Source organism: Leiobunum rupestre, chromosome 8 (genome assembly GCF_980474605.1).
Source record: "Leiobunum rupestre chromosome 8, qqLeiRupe1.1.hap1, whole genome shotgun sequence".
NCBI classification, from domain to species: Eukaryota; Metazoa; Arthropoda; class Arachnida; order Opiliones; family Sclerosomatidae; genus Leiobunum; species Leiobunum rupestre.
In genome coordinates, this window is record NC_143391.1 from 22044571 (window position 1) to 22058484 (window position 13914).

The 13914-nt window shown below is 42.9% G+C and overlaps 1 protein-coding gene across 5 annotated transcripts in view; it reads right to left on the reverse strand.

Moving 5' to 3' along the window:
* The window catches only part of LOC149932749 (nephrin-like), a 153441-nt gene extending 140651 nt beyond the window's left edge, over window positions 1-12790 (reverse strand). For 4 of the 5 annotated variants that reach the window (XM_090155268.1, XM_090155266.1, XM_090155269.1 and 1 more), the window contains exon 1: window positions 12444-12790. In XM_090155268.1, the coding sequence (XP_090011394.1) occupies window positions 12444-12507 (64 nt within the window). In that variant the 5' untranslated portion in view covers window positions 12508-12790. The remainder of the gene's footprint in view (window positions 1-12443) is intronic. The other variant, XM_090155270.1, reaches the window with a different exon arrangement.
* Between the last annotated feature and the right edge of the window lie 1124 nt (window positions 12791-13914).

Here is a 13914-nt window from a genome sequence, read left to right on the forward strand (position 1 = left end):
AACGCGTTAATGAGGCTTCAATTTTTATGGAATATCAGTTTTCGTCCTGGAAAGTGGAAAAGCGGTGGTCAACCCGAAAGAAAGAGAGAGTGCTAACCTTACTTATTTCACCCAAAATTAGCGCGCCTTGTCCGACCAAGCGCGACCGTCGACGCCGTCGCTTTTAATATTAGGAAAGCGCGCACCTGTACCTAATCACCTTGGACCCCCCCACTGCCTTAATCCCAAACTCCCAATTCTTAACAACCGTATCGAAACTCATCTAGGCACGATCATTTCAGAGGGAGATGGCCTACGCGCAGGGTGAGGATTGGAAATAACGAACCGATAAACGCCTCTAATTACGCATTCTCTACGAAATGACCTTCTAGGAACGCGTCACGCCTTACCGGCTACTTCCACGTCACTCGATAAGTAGTGTAAAGTCTACGGAAGCGGAGCTCTTGGCGAAAATAGCAGATTCCATTTGGAGCCACGCGCGGAACCCACCCCGGGGCCATCGCCCATTTTTTAACGAACCGCGTAAAAAAATAATTTGACGAAGCATTCGTGGTATGAAAAAAAATATATATATGGCAAATTTCGGGCTAATGTCTAATTTGGACGATAAGTTGGAAACCCGAATCTCCCTCGCAGACAGTTATTAGAATCGGATGGCTGATTGCGAATGGAAGCTCGCTTCGAATTGACGTGATTGGCCGCGTTTACTATTACACTTTTACAAGGTAACCCATGCAGTGACAAACAGGTTAGGCGCCAGCTTACTTAATACATTTGATACAAAATACTTTCTCCAATTTCAAAAGGGGGAAGTATAGCTATTAAAGCTTGAAACCCGATATTCGTGAAGGCATTAGCCATAACAAAAAAAAATGTTGTTTGACGATATCCTGAAGTCAAAACTTCGTTTTTTCGGTCCGTTTGATAAGCAACCCCGACTAATGGCTCTTCCATTTGCCACACACTCTAAAATAATAGCCAACGTGGAGAGTGGCCATTTTGTTGGTATCGAATTTGATGAAATGAGACCAAAGGAAAATAGTGAACTTACGATAACCCGACTTGACAAGGAAAAACAAGGTGCGCGGTAAAGATTAACCTCCGAGAAGGGAGGTGGAAGGGGTGGGAGGTCAAGAGGCGGTACAGAAGGCGAACGCCGCCGCCACGGAGAGAGACCTTTCCTTTAATGGATCGTCAAAGCATAATTAATAAGTTTCGAGGTTTACTCGGGCTAGCGCGTATATTTGATATTTGACTTAATTATTTGTATTAAAGCCAGGGCTTCAAACGAGAAATCTACATAATGCTTATTCATAAACATTAGGCAAATAATGCTTCATTAACGCGAACTGCGCCAGGCTTAGTTTCTTAAGCATATTTATATATATACATACATACATGCATGCGCAGAGGCCAGGGCCCCGAAAGGGTTGCGGAATGGAGCGAGACTATGTTTTATATCGACTGACACGCTTGGATTGCGGCCAACTTTACGCTTTTCGCGTAAGGTTCTAAGGTTTCCCCCAACATGGACGTACTACCCTCCCAATAACGAAGGTTGATACGATTATAACGAGAAAGACGTTATTAATTTTTTCTCAAATCAATACGTACACTTTGTATTTAGGCATAAAATATATTTATGTGGAAATAATTTGAATTTTAAAACGGGCAAGTTTATTATTTACTAAGGAAATACCTGGAAATTTATCGACCTCGAAAATAAAATTGAGGAATACCAATTAGCGATTATTTAAAATTGTCATGGTATTATAATTTATTATTATACAATCGTACGAGACCAATTATTCCATACAGGTAATTATAAAAAAATATATACATATTTTATAGTTAATTCGAAACCTTATTAATGCGTTTGAATTTCTTTTGATTTTCGGAAGAATTTCGAGTAGGGGTAATATAAGTTTACACATACGGGAGCAAAATTTGAATATCCATCTCGGTGATAAAGGCAAAAGCAAAGCAAAGTGAAATTAAGAGCAACTTGATAAACTTGTCTTTAAGATCTAATGTTTAATTCATTTTTTCTCCATCCACGGCGCGGCAGCGACTATACGCGAGGGCTTATTAAGGCGGACAATTACGAGATGTTTTCTCGACTAAATGATTCGGGACTTAATTAAAATGATGGCGGACGGCCAAAGACGGAAGAGCGAGAGCATTATCTTCGTCGAGGCTGCTTCATTCCCTTTTTCACGCGCGCACAGTCAACTCGCTCTCTCTCTATCTCTCTCCTACTAAAACTTCCCAACCAAGAGCCTAATCGACCGGTTTGTCCTAAGGCGGGGTGGAGAGTAAAGTCTGTAAACAAAGAAGGCGCGCCTACATCTCCGATCTGGATCCCGTCATCTACTGGCTCGCTCCTCGTCATATATAAGGCAGCATCCCATGCGGAGGTCGCCCGGGCATTTACACAAAGGCACCGAAGCCGATAGGGAGGGCAGAGAAAAAAACAAGGTAAAAGAGGGCACGCCCTTAGGCTTACATAATACAGCCTGGGACGAAGGTTGGTTGGAGAACTCGGGGCCCGAAAAAAGGGTCGTACGCGGTGTCATTTTAATAGGGCCCTCTCCTATTTATTCCCCGGGAATCTCCAGGAATTTTCTTTCTTTATTCTCGGAATGGGCGGCTCAGATCGTACTCAACTCGACGGTGAACTGCAAATTAAACGTGTCGTATATAACGCCAAAATACGGTCAACTAGGTGTAATCTTTCCCCAAACCTAGGATTTGCCGCGTCGGACGTATGGTAGACTTATAAGCGAAATTAAGACAAACGTCTTTGTTTTGACAAAATATTAAAACCGTTTCGTCAGAATTATACATATTCTTAAAATACGTTTTATTTACATCTCTTTGGAGATAAGCACTAATTAAATGATATTATCTTGAAAAGAACGCCTTTAGAGACTTATAGAATTCATTTAGAGTGCAGCTAGAGTTAATCTCTTGTATACACATCTTTATTTCAGTTAAACATTAAAAGTACACATTCTTGTATTCAACAGATGTCAGGTGCTCTAATTTAGATACAGTCTTTCGCGTTCTTTAGGGGTTTTGCAAAACCATTTTTAGGTGCCATCATGGACCAAGCATCGAAGGGGACTCACTGTTCAGGCTTTAAAAAGCACGCGTTAATACTCGGAATAGTAAAATCACGGGTAATTTTAGTTCAATGTGGACAAACTTGGCGTTGCTGAGCCATATAAATATAAATGAGACTAGAAGCACAATTAGATTAAGGTGAGATGTACGAGTTAGAAGGCTGCCATGAGAGTGGAATCGCCAGATTTCTTTGTGGGAGCACGCCATCTATTTTGAAATATTTAAAGTTTCAATTTCTTTTAAAAGATGGTGCACTCGTGCGTGGATTAGTAGCGATTCCACTCTAATGGCAGCCTTCTAGCTTGCCCGTTTTCCTTGAGAATGCCGGATAGCGCAATGGTTCTATAGTCTCATTTCTATTTTTATGGTTGGAGCGTTCACGTTCAATTTTGACAAAATGGCGCCGTTGTTGTCGAATAAATGATCAGGCTTAGTTAGTTTCAGACCTTTTATTTTGGAAATTGGTTCTTTAAAAGTTTAAGTAATGGTAATTAACTATTGTGTTAAGTAAACATAACCAGTAAGTATTTTAATCAAATTAATTGGAATCCATTTCATATCTAAACTCTAAATGTTTTATGAACTAAGCTTAACTCAAGGTTCATCGAGAAAAATACACTATTGAGCCTAACCTAAAAGGTTCGTCGAGGAAAATACACTATAGAACCTAACCTAAAAGGTTCGTCGAGGAAAATACACTATTGAGCCTAACCTTAAAGGTTCGTCGAGGAAAATACACTATTGAGCCTAACCTTAAAGGTTCGTCGAGGAAAATACACTATTGAGCCTAACCTAAAAGGTTCGTCGAGGAAAATACACTATTGAGCCTAACCTAAAAGGTTCGTCGAGGAAAATACACTATAGAACCTAACCTAAAAGGTTCGTCGAGGAAAATACACTATAGTACCTAACCTAAAAGGTTCGTCGAGGAAAATACACTATTGAGCCTAACCTTAAAGGTTCGTCGAGGAAAATACACTATTGAGCCTAACCTGAAAGGTTCGTCGAGGAAAATACACTATTGAGCCTAACCTTAAAGGTTCGTCGAGGAAAATACACTATTGAGCCTAACCTGAAAGGTTCGTCGAGGAAAATACACTATTGAGCCTAACCTGAAAGGTTCGTCGAGGAAAATACACTATAGAACCTAACCTAAAAGGTTCGTCGAGGAAAATAAACTATAGAACCTAACCTAAAAGGTTCGTCGAGGAAAATACACTATAGAACCTAACCTAAAAGGTTCGTCGAGGGAAATACACTATTGAGCCTAACCTTAAAGGTTCGTCGAGGAAAATACACTATTGAGCCTAACCTAAAAGGTTCGTCGAGGAAAATACACTATTGAGCCTAATCTAAAAGGTTCGTCGAGGAAAATACACTATAGAACCTAACCTAAAAGGTTCGTCGAGGAAAATACACTATAGAACCTAACCTAAAAGGTTCGTCGAGGAAAATACACTATTGAGCCTAACCTTAAAGGTTCGTCGAGGAAAATACACTATTGAGCCTAACCTTAAAGGTTCGTCGAGGAAAATACACTATTGAGCCTAACCTTACTTTCTCGCCCAGAAAGTGTTGGTTTTACTTTTTACTTTTATTTCAAAAGCAGATGACGTTCGGCGCAAATATAGTATTTTACGGGCTTAAAGAATTTAGCAGTTTCTAAAAAAAGAAAAAATATGGATATTTATAATCAACCCATTATTTATTATCTCAATTTTCAAGAAAGTAATTTGGGATCTTTATCGTAACCGTACCCCCTAGCGGCAGATTAATCCTTCGCTGCTATAAAAGGAGTAAGAATTTTCGGGGCCCAACAATGGACGGTATATAAAACGCCCACTAGCCATCAACTTTGGCGCCGGGGGCTGTCAGTAGAAGCCGATTTTAATTAATATCTTAGCTCTTTTCATTCGCCATACGTGGAACAAAATTACATAAAGGACGGATAAACAAACAGGAATTTCCCTTTCCTGCCATCGCTGTCGATCCGGGATGGAGAAAAAGCCCAAAATCAGAGCACCACCATCATTCGAACCTTGTTTTGTTTAATAATATTTGTTCCGTTAAATTGGGCTTATTAAAATTCCCCCACGCAATGACAACATTCGTATCGTTACGCTAATAAGTCCACTTTTCATTTTTACGCATTTTTGCGGCCCTACTGTGGAGGAAGTTCGCCAAATCAGGAGGGTATAATTCATATCATAGATTTCCCATGGGTGGGTGGGGGCTTGGTTCCCCTTTATTAGAGCTTAGTATACGTGAACGTTTTATAATTACACGGGACGGGAGAAAACAGCTGCCGCGATAGCGGGTTATACAGATATATTTGTATATACACACACACCTAACACACCTCCGCGGTAATTGAATAGCGAGGCTTGGCGATGGCCCGAGGGCGGCGGCCCTGCAATAGGTACAGTCTGCGTATTGTCTTTGGCGGCTTCGAGCGAACCGTCACCCGTTTCCGATTCGAAACAATTGGTGTACGTAACATTAGTGGAGAGAGACGGGAACATCCGGGTTCACGTGAGTGAAGGGGAGAACCTTAATGTTACACTAAAATAAGCTGGAATTCGGGCGCGACATTGTCGTCGACACGGGCGTGAGAATGAAAGGAGCCAGTATAAATTGGCGTTTCGCAACGTCATCACCGCGGCTTGGCTGCTCGCTACGCGGTGAGTGGCGTTTAACGCGACGAGCGCCAAGTTCGCTTCATTTATTTTTATTGTTCGGACTGCCAAACAATTTCTAGCATCCGCCGTCAATGCCTTGTCAGCTAAATGTCGCCGGGCGAAATTCGCCAGACTGCAACGACGAGCCACCGCTGGATATAAGTGCGCGGGAAAAACGCGTTATCCATGGTGGAACACGAAGAATTACGATGGTTCCGTTCTAATGGCGCAAAGCCAAAAAAACTTTTATCAGCGCCCCGCCACGTGGGCCGCCGCGCCAGGCATTCGGGAGAGAGAGAAGGTGGACCATAATGCGCTGGCCATCTAAACCATTCCGGGGAATTATACTTTTGCGGCTGTATAAAAAGATAGCTCGATGATACCTTTTGATATATCACCCGCGAGGAAAGAAAAAGAAGCTCAGGATGAGAGGCGGAGAAAGAAGAGGTTGAGATGGGATGATGGAGGAAGGAGGAGGAAGAAGAGATGGCGAGAGAAAAGATAGATCCTATTAATAGGTTTTTTCGTGGTGTTGAAAAAATAAAAAAGGGGATACTGTTAAAAAATGTCCTCTATAATAGAAGGAAGTGAAAGGTAGGTAGGGGGTCTCGATTTCGATAACAGTTCCGGAGGGATACGACAAAAGGTTTGTCGCGTCATATTTATTTTCGACAAAATTGCGGTTACAAAGTCTCTTCGGGTCGTAATATCGGTAACGTAAAAATAAATGTTTCTCCAATTTCGTCCCGAGACTTCGGGGACGGTTACTCTCATCCGCTTAATCTCGGGCTTCTAGAAACTAGAAACAAAAATAATGGAACGCTTGATAGCGTATCTATTCTAGAAAGGGCGCGAAGTCACCACCCTGTTATTCTCGACTCGTAGCACGGGCAGTCTCGGGGCAAAAAGCGTCCGCCCGATTCCGAGATATATGCGGAAAAGTACGACACTCTGGGGCCACGAAAGTAAAACATTGGCAAACAAAACTGTTTTTGCCCCGGGAGTATAACCCTCTCTCTCTCGTTGCTATATAATGTAGTGTAGACATACGACGAGGTAGAAGGGAACGTGGGTAGCGCCCCCGGAAAGGGATCTCGCCCGCGGGTTTCAAGCCGATGAATCTCCCGCGTATCTTTTATATTCTCTCTTCTGTCAATGTACAAAAAAGACGACCATTCCGTACTCGGATATAAGGATATAAGGGACCCAGAGATAAATAAAAAATCCACTGATGGAGAAGAAAGAAGCTCAAGAGCTGCAGCGGGATGAGGATAAAGAGGGGGGAGGCGAAGGCGCGCGCGCCCGGAATAAAAAAGTTTTCCTGGCATCCTGGAAGGCCATAGAAGAAGAGAGGTGGACCAGGCGGCGGAAGGGGTCGTCCGTTTGGCTTCTCCATCCCTCAGCGAAGGACGCCAGGGTTATTAATTCCCTTGTCATCTCTCGGCACACGGAGCCTTCCATCGCGCGGAGGTGTTTATGCCCCACCGCCTGCACTCCCCCCCCCTTATTATGCACACGTGCTCGGATCGGAAAATTCCGAAAAGGGGCACCCCTCAAGATTATGGAAGAATATACCGAAGGTCGAAAGAAAGAACTTGGAAGAATATATTGGGAAGAAAACGTATAATCGACGTATTGATGCCGAAACTTTTACGTATATACTATATCAAATACTGAAGAAAAATATTAGTATAGCGTGTTCTTCCACGTATAAGAATAGAGGGGGCTTTTCTACTTCTTCACGGGCCCTGCACAAAATAAACCCGCCCTTCCGAGGCGGAAGAAAAATATACCGGAGCGCCATCTTTCGAAGGTTAAATATGGCGGGAACTTTGAAAAAGATGGAACTGCAGAGCGCTCCCAGTTAATACAACTACGGGGAGTCTTTTCGCTCGAACAACGCGGATGGATACGACTATATACGTATCAGAGTAAAGGGGAAAAATAAGGAGTAACGCGATGGGCCGCTTTTAGGGGCAGACAAGCCTGAAACTCTAATGTAATCATGTCTTTCAAGTCGTTCATCAAAGTTGCGCTCGGATTAAGGAGAGCACCCAGAGAGAAAAGAGATTCAACAACGTTACCCGGGTATCCTCATATTTGGTTATAGCGAGGATCGGAGTTCACCTACCATACGGGGCAAAGGCTAGAGGACGAAGAGTTCACCCTCTCCGGCTTTTCGTAGCAACCGCGGTTTAATCTCGAAATCGACTATAGGATATCCCAAAAGAAGGTGGAAACGTTACGTCGACCGACGTTAGATATTGGCAAATCGAGACTTTATCAAAAGCATAAGTTAAAGGCCAAAGCGTTTAAGTCCAAACGCTATAAATCAAAAGAGGAGAAAAATGGGGGCGTAACCGAGAGAGGGAAGGACCGGTACTGGTGCGGAGTATTTCTTTTTTTTTTTACTTTCTTTTTAAACCGAAAAGCTTAAACTCTTTTTTTATTTTACGATTCGCGAAATGAAATATTTTTTGGGGACGCTAAAAAAGGGATCGAGCTCGGATCCTGGATCCTGGGCGAAAAATTTAAATTTTTCCTATAGATGGCGCCCGGATAAAAAGCGTAAGGACGTATAGATTTCCTACCAAAAGGAAAAGGAGTCGACCGACCGACCGAAAAAAAAATGTTAAAATCCTATTAAGTTTTTTGATACATGAAAATTTAATAGAGATTTCAGTCAATAAACTAGTCATTCGAATGTAAATTATTCATTCTAATGGCTCCTCTCTTCTTCGCAGTCGAGTTATCGCGCGACATTTTCGGAGAACCATCGCTAAAGAAAAAAATATATCGTTTTTATATACGAAACTGGCATTGGAAACCTAGAGACCCTATTAAAAACACCGAAGCCTAATACATTCAAAGGATATATCTCGGCTCGATTCAGCCCAGCACCCGTGTAAAAGCGAAACTTAAAGGCGCTAGCTGGATGAGTTGGTTTTTTCCCCCAAATGAAAGGGGTTGATCCCCGTGATAAATCTACTCCCGAACTTGACACTTCTCGGATGTTTAAAGGAGAAAAACTGAGCTAATGCGTTTTAAATGAGCAAAAGAGATTTGGGAGTCCGCGAAAACCCTTATAAGCGGCCAAAAGCGCTTGTTATTGGGCATTAGCATTTTGTAGGTAGCCTCCGCCCTCGCGTTACCTGGCACTTAAGAAAAGGTCGTGACGTTAAATTGAGAATTTCTTTTCAAATTTCAGCTAAGGTAATTAGCGGAAGACATCCTAACCGAACACGCGAAGTATATTTTCGTCAGGGAATACGTTGAATTTATGTACAAGGGCTCAGATTTAAGCGGGACCAATTACAACCAGCGATCGAATCACCTTCAAAAACATCAGGGCGAATTCATAATTAACGCCCGCTTCGCCTATTCTTAAATTAAAAAAAATGATTGATGCTTTGACTGCGCGGGCGAAAAGCAATAACTTTAAACGATGTTAATCAAAGCAGGCCATAACCACTCCCCCCCCCCTTCTCTATTCGGTTAATTTTCAACTTTAGTTATTTAAGCCTTTGCGGATGTATCGTGTTACTAAATGACTATTCAACCTTTACGCCAATTTTAACCGTATATGAAGTGTAGTTATTTAAGCCTTTGCTGGTGTATCGTATTACCATAAGTCTATAATATTGTTTAATAAGTTTGTCACTTTGAAGCAGCGGCGGCGATCGGAAAATATTTCTGTGGGGGCCCGGGCCATTATTTTTTCATCCAAAAATGCATATACTTAAAACTGAAGCAAGAAAATGTACAGCTCTAAATTTCTATATATTTTTAAAAGTGTTCTTTATAATATCTCATCCGGCATGGATTACATTGATAATAAAAGTTAAGTCGATATCTTTAGAAAAATATCTGTGTACATGGCTAGATAATTAAGCCCTTCTTGGCCACATACTTAACGAAGGTATTTGAGGTAAAATAGGGTACACGACGGGGCGATTTTCTGTTTGGACGAATCTATCGAAATCAAAATAACTTCTGTCAAAAGACTGAATTCGGACCCAAATAAAGGCAGTGATATTATAAATTTTACCCTGGTTGCTATTTTTCCTCAATTTAATTTCTGTGGGGGCTCTGCCCTCGTTTGGATTTCCCTGTGGGGGCTCGAGCCCCAGAGCCCCCACGGGATCGCCGTCACTGCTTTGAAGAATATTTTACTAAGAGCTAGTAACGGAGTGACGTCATCACAACAAGAAAATCTCCCCCTAGCGAGGCGCTGTCAAAGGCTACGTGTGACGCGGGAGCGAGTGGACGCAAAACGGCGATGAAGCCAGCAATGAAGTCTGTCTTGCGAATAACTCTCAGTAAAACTTTTGCGTGTGAAGAATAGGAAGTGTCACACTTATGTTAAAATATTATACACTTATGGTATTACCATAAGTCTATAATATTGTTTAATAAGTTTGTCACTTTGAAGAATATTTTACTGAGAGCTAGTAACGGAGTGACGTCATCACAACTAGAAAATATTCCCCTAGCGAGGCGCTGTCAAAGGCTACGTGTGACGCGGGAGCGAGTGGACGCAAAACGGCGATGAAGCCAGCAATGAAGTCTGTCTTTTTAATAACTCTCAGTAAAACTTTTGCATGTCACACTTATGTAACAATATTTTACACTTCTGGTATTACTAAATGACTATTAAGTATTTTCAAACTCGCAATAAACGCGATTTAGAATAAGAAATGAATGTTTAATTTTAATTACTAGTCTGGTTAATATTGATTAACAATGTAGAATCTTTTTTAGGACATTGGGACAAAAGGATGTCAGCGAAAATAAACGCGGCTTATGGGAGGGCGTTAAAAACATTCATTGATTTCATAAGTAATGGCGTATCATTAACTGGGGACGGATTGAGCGTCGCCTGCTATTACGAGCTGACGGCGCGCTGCTAACGTCTGGTACTTTTCTCAAATGACTGTTATCAGGGTACGTAGTAGCCTCAATGCTCGTGCATTATATGGACGTGCCACTACTTTTAAAAATTGCGCCTATCGTATATATTTGTAACCTTTTAGAAAAGTCGATATATTCGCTCGATTGTCGCCCCCCCCCCCCGCCTCGATGGCCGGGACCAACTCTTCCCTCTCCATCTCTCTCTCTTTGGGAGGTCGAGTTCCCACCTGTCATTCAGAAGGCTAACAATAAAACGACATGTCAATGCCTTTGTAAAAATCAAATAATTAAGGAACGCAAACATCGTCGGAATGTCCCGATTTGCGCGGGATGTCAGAGCGAAATGAACGCACCCAGTTCGCCCTCCACTTCGTAAGCAATATATTTCGACACTGGTTCCCAATTTTGTGCCGAATTAACGAACGCTTTGATTTCGAATTGGGCAGGTGTTCGCGTTTTGGTCGTTAGCTAATTGGTGCAACGTCCTTTTGGCGCGTAAGAAAGGTATCTGGCGTCAATGGGGCCCCGTCCGACTCCAGACTGCCAAGCGAACGCGAGTAACGAGTCGTCGTTCCGTTCGTAACACCACGCAAAGTCAAACGTTAGTTAAAGATCCTCGCGTTAGCTGACAGCTGTAACAAACGGGGGACGAAGGGTGGAGTTAGCGCGCCCTGCCCTAGTGGAGCGATTCCAGGTGGCTTCCCAACGCGGCTACTTATAAAAGGCCATATCGTGGGCTGACCCGTATAGGTAACATCGGGCTGGATGGTAGCCTCATTTTTCCATAAACGGGGGTTACTAAGAAAGGCGGGGAGGGGGGGGATGTGGTCAGCCCACGCGCGGACCGGGTTTTGACTCTTCGATGAAATCTCGTTAAAGGCGACCAGCCTGCGCAGGTTGACTCATTTCATTATTTGGTACAGCTAAGATTTACCAGCTCCCCCCCCCCCCACTCTCATGCCTTGATATATTTCCTCCAGCCCTCCAATTATCTTTAATAAATATAAAGCGAGTAGACGATACCCTTACAAACCGAATTGAATTGAATAAACTGAAAAGAATCTAGGCTAGACTGTCGAGCACGAACGGGCCTTTTGGTTGGGGTATAATGTCACAGATACTCGATAGTAAAATGAGTAGCAATTGCCAATTAGGAAACCTAAGCTTTTCAGAGGACTGACTTCTTTTCAAGGAGTTAATTAAAATGGAAGCCGGTTCGAAAACTCTCCTCGATAAAATACGGAAGCTACATTTCTGCCACATTTGCGCGTATTTGAGTAAAACTTTTCTCTATAACAGTTAATCCAAAATAAATTCTCGGTAAGATCCGCCCCCTCTAACCACATCCCTCGCGAGAGAAAGACAATTTTCAGTTAGAAACAACTGACTCATTTTATAATCTCGCTAATTGGACTGTGTAAAAAGGCTGGGAAAAAAGTGTAGGTTCAAGGTCAAACCGGCCTATAGTTTCGCGCGTCGCGATATAATCAAGCTAATTAGTTTTATTTCTTTCTAAAATAACCCTTATTGTTTGTTATATCAACTATAGACCGGTATAACCCGATACGTAACGCTCTAAGTAAATTTACATCTCGAAAGATCAAAATAAAGAATTCAGTAAGGATACAATTTTTAAGACGTGATATTACTCCATCGAAATAACGATATTAATAACGACATACACTATACGATTAGATTACGACACTGAATAAAAATAAATGTACGTACTTTGAAGTAGCGTAGCGACGGAGACCAGGAATGTCCAAGGGTGGTTTATTCTTAACGGCCTCATCTTGCACTATCTCTGTCTAGAATGGATGTCGCGATCGAGCATCCGACACCGCAACGTAAGAAAGCGAATCCAAGTAGTTGAGAGAGATTTGTCACGAGAAAGAAACCGTCACTCTTGTCGTTGTCGGCGCGACCACCGAAAACAAAACTATCGAACGAATCGCTTCCTTGTCATTTTCATTTACTGCACGAAGAGAACGAACGAAAAAAAACAAACATACTCGAAGTTCTCCGGGCGACGCAACGCTAACTCGGTCGGAAAAAAGGCTATTAGGCGCGAACGTCAAGATATAACAATGATAACGAGAATGTAACTCCTAGCAATCGCCGAAACCCGAGACAAATCTGACTCGAAACGGCTGTAAAATCCTAAATCAAAATAAAAACAACACCGTGACCACGGTATAAAATCCGTTTATGTTTTCGGAAAATCCCGATAACGCGCCGATAAAACGAAAGGTAGTCGAAGGCGACCCGAGTCGGGGGCACGCTGGACAGTGGGATGTCGTGACGGGTCAATTAAAAGGTAAAAAGTGGGTGGAGATTTGAAACTAATAAACGCGCGCGCTTTTCAGCAAAGCTAGGGAAACTTCGGCTTGGAAGAGGTCCAAGAACTGCAGCGCGTTCGCCGGCTAGGATAGCTTCTGGCAGGAACGGAACGAGCGCTTCTCAATGAGCGCTCTCTCTCTCTCTGGCCGAGAGCGAATACGGGCAAGGCAGAGACCTCTATGAGTGGGCCGGCGAAACGAAACGAGGGAAATAGAAATATCGGAAGGGAAACGAAAACTTTCCTCACTCCCCCCCCCCGCGCCGTTTCTTACAGCGGGGCGCTCGTCTTATAATACTTCTTTTATTTTAGTATCCCTCCCACCTCGTCTTTTAGCGCCCGCGAAAGTTTAAGACGATTTTTTGCCCCGCGACTGAGTGTTTTTATTTTTGGCGCGTCGAAGGGGTCTTTAAAGGGACTGTCAACCTCGAAACTCGCCCGTAGACAGTGGCGGCGCTGGGATAGCGGCGCGGGGACTTTACGACCCCTTTAAATTGGGGACGCTCCCGATGTCCCTGAAATAACGGAGACGCTACTGGGAAGCGACTTTTGGGTATATTTCTCGTGAAGTTTTTAAACAGTCGTAAAAAGTAAAATTTTTATAGTTATTCGCGGCAACCTTCTCGTCGTTGGAACGTGCTCGTCTACCGCAACCGAGTTGGTGTTTTTTACTGGGTGCCTTTTACGCGGAGGGGCCCCCGACAGGATTTATAAAAAGAATGGCCCGCGCCGCTTTTATCAGAGCTACCGAACGCGCGTTTCTCTACCACTCTTCCTTTTATCTAAATGGATCGAAATCCTTTGGAGAGAGCGAACGTTTTGCGCCAGAAAGCTCCGGAATTCATCCTAACGCTCCTTGTT